The sequence below is a fragment of the Phoca vitulina genome, unplaced genomic scaffold (assembly GCF_004348235.1).
Source record: "Phoca vitulina isolate PV1807 unplaced genomic scaffold, GSC_HSeal_1.0 scaffold18, whole genome shotgun sequence".
NCBI lineage: Eukaryota > Metazoa > Chordata > Mammalia > Carnivora > Phocidae > Phoca > Phoca vitulina.
This window is the reverse complement of record NW_022589721.1, coordinates 25989903-26000543: the sequence shown is the minus strand read 5'-3', so window position 1 is coordinate 26000543 and position 10641 is coordinate 25989903. Positions and strand designations below refer to the sequence as shown.

Genomic DNA, 10641 nt, shown 5'->3' with positions numbered 1-10641 from the left:
CGGGGGCCTCCCGCCGCGACGGGGCGGGACAATGGGGCCCCACCCCGGCGAGGGAGGGGGGCGGCGGCGTGCGCTCGGCCCGCGGCGCGCTGGCTCGCGGCGGCTGCTGCGGGGCTGAGGCTGGAGCGGGCGGGGAGGGGCGCGGGGTGGGGGGGGGAGAGCGGAGGAGGGCGGAGGCGGCGGCGGCGCGTGTGGCTTGCGGGCGGGCGGGCGGTTGGCACCAGGCTTGTAAATAAACTGCGATGCTGTCTCGGGCTCGCCGGCCCGGGTGCCGCCGCCGCCGCCGCCGCCCCGGAGCCCCGGTGCCAGGCTCCCGCCGCCGCGCGCCCTAGCGCCTCCGCGCCAGCCTCGCGCGCCCTCGCCCGCTCCCCGCAGTCCCCGGCCCGCGCCCCTCGGGGTCCCGCGGCTGACCCGCGCGGGATGTGACCCCTTCCCGCTGCCCGGCCTCCCCTGCCCCCCGGGGGGCCCGCCTTTGCTTGCTTTTGGGGGGGGGTGGGGAGCGGCGCGCGGATCATGGCATTGGAGTTCCCGGGCTTGCAGCCGCCGCCGCCGCCTCATCCACGCACCCCGAGCGCCCCTTCTTCCCGGAGCAGCAGCGGAGAAGGCGAAGCGGCCGGCGGGGGCGAGGCAGATGGGGCTCAAGGCGCGCAGGGCGGCGGGGGCGGCTGGCGGCGGCGGCGACGGGGGCGGCGGCGGCGGGGCCGCTAACCCGGCCGGAGGGGACGCGGCGGTGGCCGGCGACGAGGAGCGGAAAGTGGGGCTGGCGCCGGGCGACGTGGAGCAAGTCACCTTGGCGCTCGGGGCCGGAGCTGACAAAGACGGGACTCTGCTGCTGGAGGGCGGCGGCCGCGACGAGGGGCTGCGGAGGACCCCGCAGGGCATCGGGCTCCTGGCCAAGACCCCCCTGAGCCGCCCTGTGAAGAGGAACAACGCCAAGTACCGGCGCATCCAAACTTTGATCTACGACGCCCTCGAGAGACCGCGGGGCTGGGCGCTGCTCTACCACGCGCTCGTGTGAGTACCCAGCCGCTCGGCGGCGCAGGTTGGGGCTCGGGGTGGGGGCTGGAGCCAGGACGGCTGTGGGGCCTTAAAGCCCAGGGGCGCCCGTCGGCTGAGGAGGACACCAGTCTGTCCTCCGTGTTTCTCCGCTGTGTGTGTCCGTGTGTCTGTGAGCCACTCTCTGGGTGTTGGACACCAGGGCTTCAAAGATCCAAGCGTGGTTCCCCAGCTAATTTGGAGATTGGATTGGCGTGTTTGTGCGCGCGCGGGTGCGCATTTGTGGCACCTTCTCCGGATGTTGGTATTGAAGCTTAAAAGAATGATGTGGTTTTTCCAATTAACGTGGAGGATGAACAGGATAAAGCGGATCCCTCCCATACGCTCTGTGTTTCTGCTTGGGGTGGATCCCTTCTCCTGGGATCGCTACTGAGTTTAGATGATGCATCCTGGAGTTAGGGATGGGAGTGGTACACTGCCCATAGTGGGGTGTGTGTGTGTGTGTGTGTGTGTGTGTGTGTGTGCGCGCGCGCGCGCGCGTATGTGCACGAGCGCGCGCATGAGCGCGGGTATCAGTTGCTTGCTTGTGCTACCCTTCTTAGGGCTCCATCCTGGTATAGAACCTGGTGTTGCCCTAGTTGGGGGCTTGGACTGGTCAAAATGTGCATCTTTGGATTATTTTTATGGAAGTTAATGAGCAGGAGAGAGAATATAAGAGAATGAGAATATCTCAGGCTCCAGCCTAGACAGAGGAGCTGGGGCTTAACACTGCCAGGAGATGAGGTCCGGGGCTTATTTGGGCTGAGGTACCTCCAGGATTTGGTCCTGATATCCCCTCAACATCAGCTGCTGTCCCCTTCTCTCACTTTGGCTGGACAAGGGTGCGGGCCATGTGATGGGGCCTGGGCTGGAGGTTTGACCCCAGGCACCCTTCCCCTAGAAAGCATCTCCTTACTAGTCAGGATGAACATGCGTTGCCAGGGAAGGAAGACGGAACTCTGTTCTGCACTGACACTCGGGACAGGAAATCTTCTTGCACTTGGGGGAGTGGGGGGGAGGATGGTAGTGGTGACTTCTCACCTAGGAGACAAAATCAGAGCTGTCAGCCTACACCCCAGCGCCGGCAGGGCATCTGCAGTTGCCCCTTGCCTCCTGTCTGTGGCTTAGTCATTCTGATGGCTGCTTCTTGGGAAGCTGTACGTTATCAGGGTTTGGGCGGGGAATTGGCCATAACTTTGGCCCTTCCTGTGCCTTTAGTAGTGGATATTCCTCTGTGTCCTCCTCCAGCTGACCACGACTGTTGTGGTCCCAGGGAGTTCAGGGAGCCTTGGAGTTGCTACCTGCCAATCATCTTTGGATGCAATGGCTTTTCCAGGTTTGGCCACCAGGTGGGGGCGTCTGCCCAGGACCTCAGAATTGGCAACAGGTTTCTTCTGAGAGGTTGCAGAAGCCTGGAAAGGGTGCCTCCCTGCAGCTGAGGAACTGGCAGGAGGGAGGGGGCATCCAGCCAGGAACATGGATTCCTGATGGTCCAGCCTCTGGCATCCACTTCCTCCTGAATTTGCAGGTGTTCGTGGCTGGAGAGAAGGCCTAGCAAGGGTTACTCTTCCATTTGCTTTCTTCAGGTGGTAAAAAGGGATGAAAAATATATTCATCTCTGTTTCTAGCACTGTGTTTAGTTCAACTGAACTGAAGGGGGTTCGGTTAAATTAAATGATTAGTTAAATTGAAACTGGAATGTGATAGTAAAAAAAGGCTCGGATCTGAGTGCACCCATACATAAAGAGACTCAACATGTCCTTTTGCATGTAAATGGCGTTCACTATTTCTTGGCTGACTTCCAAACCTGGGGTTTCACTGAAGTTTGTGGGGTCCCTCTTTCTTCACCTCCCGCCATTCCCAGACAACACCCCTGCCCTGCCTGCCTTACCCCTGGGGGAGGGATAGCTAAGGCCTGTTGTTGATGGAGCCTCGATTTTATCCTTCTTTCAAATTATTCCATCACGCAGAAGCAGGTTTGAGAATGCCCAAACCTGTAGCCTTGTTTCCCAGAGAGGACCAGGAAAATCTGAGAGCGTGGCATAAGGAAGAGGTGAAGACCTAGCCAGATGCTTTCAGACATGCAAATCATTTATTTCATTGAACTCTCTCCAGGATTTTATGAGGTGGGAATTACTGTCTACATATTAGAGATGAGAGTAAGAAAACTTCAATGAAACCCCTTGTCCAAGATCACACAGCTGCTGTTCTGGCTGCTCGCATCTGAATGCAGTGGGTCAACTGTGTTTCTGAGCTGTCCCAGTTCTGACCCTCTGCCAACAGTGGCAGGGCTCTGAGTATTTCACTGGGCATCACTGGGTGCCCCTCGCCCATTGATAACACAGGGCTCGTAAGAACACCTCCGCCTTCACTTGCTAGCTCACAGCTGTTAATGGCTAGAAATGGGGTTTGGAAACAAAACAGGGGCTAGTCGGAACCCAGGCAAGCACGGTGTTCGGGAAATGCGGAGTGGGCTAAGGCGGTGGTGCGATTGCAGGTTCTGACTCGTTGGGAGTTAGACAGGAAAGCATGCCGGGCTGGGTGTGAGCTCCTAATACTGAAGCATACCCGGTCAGTGGGTACACTGTGCACCCCCTCCAGCTTAGCAGGAAGTGCAGTCAACTGAACAAATTGAACTTTTCATTGATGATTCAGGATTTTGCAAGGCACTGTAATTCGTGCTTCGAAGCGTCCATTATCCTGTTCTGGGCTGTAGCTAATGGCATAAGGGGGCCGGGAAATTGGGCTGACCGTGGGCTCACAGTCTAGTGCATACTTTTATTTTATCTTTTTAATGAATCAGACCCATGAGATGTGATTCCCACCCCCCCACCCCCCACCGCTCCTGTCCTGAAGGTAGAATACAGCAAATGTGGAGACCAAAGACCCCCACCCTACCTAACCCTGCTCCCTTTGCCTTAAATGCTCATCCCTACTTTTTCCTGGCTACTCACTTTCACCTTGGCCCAGCTCTGATGTGGCTTCCTCAGGGAAGCTTTTCTCTGACCCCGCCACCCCCTCCCCAGGTTGAGCTAGAATTGCCCTCCTCTGCAATGTCCCTAGCTGTAGGATTTTGCACATTACATTAGATTGATCTGCTTGCTCGTCTCTGCCATTGAACCGAGAGCTACTTGGGAATAGGGCCATGGTGTTCTTTGGCGTTCTGTTTCTGGCAGGCTGTGGGGTCCGTGGTGGTTACCGGATAAGCACTGACTGACTGGGTGAGTGAAAGAATACTCTCAGACTCACTGAGACTTTGCTGTGAATGGTTTTAATGTTATCACCACCATCACCACCACAAGTAGGCACAGTCAGCATTATAGGATTTTAGTGAAAAGAATAGCTGGCAGAAGTCTTAAAATGGACTAAGGGGAGGAGGGGACAGGGTGGGAGACCATGCTTTGACCCCAGTGAGCCTGATCCCTTCTCTGCTTCCTGAGCCTGAAAAGGATCCTGCTGTTGTGGAGAAAGTGCTGGATTTGGAGCTCCCATCTGGACCACCTGAGGTCTCTGTGATTTTGCATGGCCCGGAGGTTGGGATTGGCCCCTGTCACAGGGTGGTGTTCAGGTTTAAAGTGTATGAATGAAATTATAACACCAGGCACTGAATATTCATTGGTTGATTCTAAATGGGGGTCTCCTTAAAAGCACATACCACTGTGGTGCTCTGACATTGTCCCGGGACTCCCCTTCCTTAGCCTGTCAGCAGAGAGATGCTGGCTTCTTCTTGGTGCTATTGTTGGATGGACTCTCTGCACAAACCTGCTCCTCTCACCACCTCCCTGCAGCCATCACTCACTCACCTGTTGACGGACCAAGGGGACATGGTCACAGGAAATACCTCCCGTTTGCATTCAGAGGTGGGCTGGCCCCTGGGGACCAGGTTGGGGGAGGTGGCAGGCAAGGCTGAGAGGTGGGGCACAAGGACCCAGCAGCTGCTCTGGAATGTAAGGGCTTGGCTGGTGGTCTTAGCCTATTGACTGGAAGATCTACAGTCCCTCTTTTTAGAGGCTGATCAGTATTCCATGTTCTTTCTCCATTCATCTGTTGATGGACATGTAGCTCATTTGTACATCTTGGCTATTATGAGTAGTATTTCAGTGAACCTGGAAGTGCTAATATCTCTGAGATCCCAATTTCAATTCTTTTGGATACATATTCAAAGGTGAGATGGCTGCATCATATGGTAGCTCTATTTTTAATTTTTGAGGAACCTCCATATTGTTTTCCATTGTTTCCCCCATTCCAATGTTTCCACCATTTTGCATTCCCGTCCACGGTGTGCAAGGTTTGCAGTTTCTCCCCATCCTCACCAACACTGTTTCTCTTGGTTTTGATTTTGTTTCTGTTTTTGTCTTTTTTTCTTTTTTTTTGATAATAGCGCTCCTGACAGGTGTGAGGTGCGGTATCATTGTGACAATCTTTATTCAGCTGTAAGAGCATGGTCTTTGGAGTAAGACCCAGGTTTAACCCAATCTGCTCTTTTCTGGCTGTGTGACCTGGAGTAATTTGCTCACTTTCCTGGATTTCAGTTTCTTTATTTCTGATATGGAGATAGTCAGGCCTACCTCCCAGGGTTCTTGTGAAATTTAATTGAGGTGATGATATACAACACCTAAACATTGCCTTATGTTGGTTTGCAACCTTGGGCGTTCCCCGGGTTAAATCCGAAACTGGCCCCCTCTGCAGACAGAGGGCAAGGGGAGAGGGAAGTAAGAGGAGGGCCACTCCAGATCCCTAAGTGGCAGGTTTCATAAGCAAGGGGACTTATATGTGAGGCTTGTCTTGGACACTGAAAGATGAGCAGGTCTTCCCACCCACTCTCCAGAATCTTAAAGGTTTTCAGAGAGTCCTTAATGGGGTTCGGTCACATACCCAATACAGACGGTGTCAGCAGCACCTTACTCTCAAGGCTGCATCTTTGGAACAGCTCCCACTGTGGGAACGGTGGACGAGGGAGCACACAGTCCAAGAACGGGGGAGGTGGTGACATCCAACTCGAGGGTCACCCTGTGGTCACGTCCTCTCAGTGACCTCCCCCAACACACTGAAGATAGTCAGTAAATATTGTTTCCTTGTTGCTTCTCCTCTCAATCCTATTTTAATCTGCCTTCCTCTTGCCCCTCTTATCAAACCCATGCCCCTCTCCCCTCTCTAATAACCTTGTTTTATTTTCTTTTCCTTTTCTGAACTCCTTGCCTTATTCCTGGCTTTTGTTTTCTATGATGCTTGCAAACCACTGGAATCAGATGAAAAAGTCAAGGAAGGGGTTGATTGCAAGCGCCCACAGTCGCAGGTGTCTGGACCCCAGTGAGGCGGTGCGCTGGGAGGGTCTGTGACCCCAGGGGCCCGGTATCTCACTGTCCAGGAGCCAGGCTCACGCAGGTGGCTGTCGGTGCTGGAAGGGGGGGTACACTTTCTCTCCTTTACAACTGAAAACAGGTTCTGAAAACTTATGTGATTTGTCCAGATGCTTGGAGCTACCTAAGTGGTAGAGCTGGGACCCCGCAGGAGTGTCCCACCTCTGTCACTGTCTTCATCATGTCACTGTTGTCCCCAATGGCAGACGATGCAGAAGAAAGGTAGCAGAGACTGAAACTCTACCTTCCTGGGGCAGGCGCTTTGTACAGCTGCTTTTCTGAAAAGTCCCCAGGGGAGGGGAGCCTGGCTGGCCCAGTCAGTAGAACATGAGACTCTTGATCTCAGGGTCCTGAGTTTGAGCCCCATGTTTGGCGTAGAGCTTACTTTGAAAAAAAATCCCCAGGGGAAAGCAGATCGGCTGGTCTGCCGGCTTTGTACGCATGGAGTAACAGTAAGATGTTTCAAACTTTGATGTACATGTGAATCACCTAGGCAAGAAGGGACGTTAAGGAAAATCTGGCAGACATTTCGTGAACCAGTCATTGAACTTGTGCATAATTAATCCAACGCACCCTACCCTCCTCTGGAATAATTCAGTGGAAATGAGCAACATACCTGCAGTCGTGCCTAAAATGACCTGAATACAATCATGAAGAAATAATAAACAAATTCACATTGTGGGAAATCCTGCAAGATGTCTGGCACAGTCTCTTCCAAAGGGTCCCTGTCAGAAGAACAAATAAGGAAACTGTCTCAGTTAAAGGAGCTCAAAGAGATATGACAGCCAAATGCAGTGCGTGCACAGAAACAAGTGGGACCACATCAAGCTAAAATGCTTCTGCCCAGAAAAGAAGCAGTCAACAGAATGGAAAGGCATCCTGCAGAATGGGAGAAAATATTTGCAAATCCTATATTTGATAAGGGCTTAATATCCAAAATATATAAGGAACTCCTACAACTCAACAGCAAGAAAGCAAATGATCTTGTTAAAAAATGGGCACAGGACCTGAATAGACGAGAAGATACACAGAGGGCCAACATGTACATGAAAAGGTGCTCAACACCTGCTCACCATCAGTGAAATGCAAATTAAAACCCCAGAGAGGTGATAGAATGGCTATTATCAGAAAACCATGAAATAACAAGTGTTGGCGAGGATATGGAGAAAAAGGAACTCTTGTGCACTGTTGGTGGGGATTTAATTGGTATACGGTTATCACACTACATAAAACAGTATGGAAGTTCCTTTAAAAATTCAAAAAAGAACTATCAGATGATTCAGCAATTCCACTTCTGGGGATTTGTCTGAAGGAAATGTAAGCACTATCTTAAAGAATGTGAACCCCAATTGCAGCAAAATGTTTAGCAGTCAAGACAAGGAAACAATCTAAATGTCCACGGATGGATGAATGGGTAAAGGAAATGTGGTATATACACACAATGGAATGCAGTTCAGCCATAAAAAAGAAGGAGATCATGCCATTTGCAATGACATGGACACAGATGAACCTTGAGGCTACTATGTTAAGAAAACTAAGTCAGACAGAGAAAGACGAATACTGTATGGTCTCACTTATATGTGGGATCTTAAAAAACTGAACTTAGGAACAGAGATCAGATGGGTGGTTGCCAGTGGTTGGGGCCTGGGGGGAATTGGGTGAAGATGGTCAAAAGGTACAAACTTCTAGTTATAAGATGAATACGTTCTGGGGATCTACTGCATAGCATGGAGACTATAGTCAACAATACTGTATTGTATATTTGAGAGTTGCTCAGAGAGTAGATCTTAAGAGTTCTCATCACACACACATACACACACAGAGGTAACTGTGTGAGGTGCTGGATATGTTTCTGAACCTTATGTGGTAGTCATTTCGTTATATATGTATGTATCAAATCATGACATGGTACATCTTAAACTTACATGATGTTATATGTCAGTTATGTCTCAGTAAAGCTGGAAAAAACACAAGTGACTTTCATGATTCTTGATTGGATCCCAGATTGAAAAAAATAAATAACAATAAAGGATATTATTATAGGGAAGGGGAAGAAAATTTGAACGTGGACTCCATATTAGATAACATCATTATGTCAAAATTTAATTTCTTGAGTGTGGCCATTGCATTGTGGCTACGTAGGCGAATGTTCTATTTTTTACGAGCCACGTGGTGTAATCTTTAGTGGTCAAGTGTCATGATACCTACGACTTACTTTGCAATGTGGGGCACGCAGACAGACCATGCAAGCACGTAAATGTGCACATACCACATACCCACAGAAGAGAGAGAAGGAGGCGCTTGTGGCAAAAATATTAACAGTCGGAAGATCACAGTGAAGAGAATGTATATGGGTATTATAGTACTCTTAACTTTAAGTTTAAAAAAAAATAAAAAAGTTAAAAGTACTTTAAAAAAAAAAAGACTAAATGCACACAAACAGCACAGGGCACATATAGGAAAACAGATGACAGGCCCCACCCCAGAAATTGATGCCGTTGGTCTGTGGGGGTCCAGGCATGGTCCTTTAGTGATTCCAGTATGAAGCCAGGCCTGAGAACCATTGGCCGAGCTGGACAGGCTTTTTTGGTTCATGGATTCTGTATAGAACGTACCTGAGGTTCCTGTCCACCTTGGGCTTTTGTCCAGGTAATGCCAATAGACAGTACGGAGGTATAGCTTAGTGGGCCAACGTCATTCGCGTCAAAGCTGCACACGCTGAGTCAAGTGCCAAGCTTTGTGCCAGGCTGTTGAGGCAGATGAGCCGTAATTCTCCTATGGAGGGAGACACTTGAAACAACTAAATTTGAGTAGTCTAGCAAATGCAGTAATAGTATGCAAATGAGGAACCAGGTAGGCAGAAAGGGCATGCACTGTTGAGCCTCCTGTGTTGTGTTAAGGAGGTTCCTCCAAAGGAGATTTACGAGACTGGAGGGAAGATGAAGGTCCTACTGTTTGTCCAGTTGATGACCAGCCTTCCTCTCCTGCTTGGAGAACTGAAGGCTACATGCAATTAACTTGGATACTCCATTATTATTCTTGCGTTATTAGGAAGCTCCCCCTTTCAAGTTTGTATTCATGAAAAATAATTCCATTTATGTTTGAAAGTTTCATAGGTCAACGGGGATCCTATGGTATTTTCCAAAGAATCAACGTCCTGCTCTCTCTTTTTTTGTCTGGGTCTTGAAGTTTTGACAGAATGAAAAGAGAATTTGTTACATCTCTTTAAAATTGAGCAATGTAAAAAGAAGCAAGGGAAAGGTCTTCCAGTGTGGATTGATTAAAAACCCTTTGTAGACACGGTGCCATGTGGCTCTGGTCTGGGGTGGCCCAAGACAGCTGTGGGTTTGTGAGAAGTGCATTGGGTGAGCTGTTAGGAGAATTGCATTAGCCATGTGGTTCGGACACCTCAGTAGTCCCACCATCTGCAGATGCCTTCTGCATGGGATTGATGTAAGAATCCCGGGAGAAAATGTGTGAGGGAGTGCTTTGGGAACTATGGTGGCATTTCCCTAAAGCTCTAGAAGGATCAGATGAGTCCATGGTTGGGAACTCTCTGTCTGGGTCTGAGAATCTGCCCACGCACACATTTGCCACATTGCTGTCGTTATGCATTACCTGATACCAGGAACCCATCAGTAATCTAACTCAGCACGCACATCCACAGGGATGGAAGGTGCTCACCTTTGGGGACACTGACGAGGAAGAGGTTTGCAGGTGACAAGGTGATGTCAATACTGAGGTCTCGGGCCACCTCTGGTTATGCTGGTGTCATAGGATGCAGATACGGTGCCTTCCGAACTGTGGTCTTGTTGGATGGGACTTTTCATTCTGCCACAGAGGAATAGAGGAGTTTGTTTGAAATGTGCTCTTGGGAGAACAAACTAGGTTATAATTCAGGAATAAGATTGCCTCTTGCTTGTAGTTTATGAAGAATAAAAGTGTGTATGTAGCAGTTGGCTCACGGAACACACCATACCTTGGCTCTGCTTGGGTTCCTCCTGTGGTGGGCTTCTCTCCTTGCTGAGACCTGGGCTAGGATCTCCTTTTCCTCTCTTCCATCCTCCCTCCTTCCAGAGACGTGTAAAATCGTCTGGACCCTCTAAGACTGTAGCAGTTGAGTTGGGGCATATAAGCCCAACATATCAATTATAAGCAATGTTTTTGCATCATTTCATAGTTTATTATAGTCCTCCTTGGGCAACATCAATAGGATTCCTGCTTTATACATATGAGTAACAATAAT

At 50.2% G+C, this 10641-nt stretch overlaps 1 protein-coding gene across 1 annotated transcript in view; it reads left to right on the top strand.

The window, feature by feature from the left end:
- The first annotated feature begins 346 nt into the window (after window positions 1-346).
- Window positions 347-10641, top strand: part of KCNQ3 (potassium voltage-gated channel subfamily Q member 3) — a 305937-nt gene continuing 295642 nt past the window's right edge. The window contains exon 1 of the mRNA XM_032415492.1: window positions 347-1014. Coding sequence (XP_032271383.1) covers window positions 632-1014 — 383 coding nt within the window. The 5' untranslated portion in view covers window positions 347-631. The remainder of the gene's footprint in view (window positions 1015-10641) is intronic.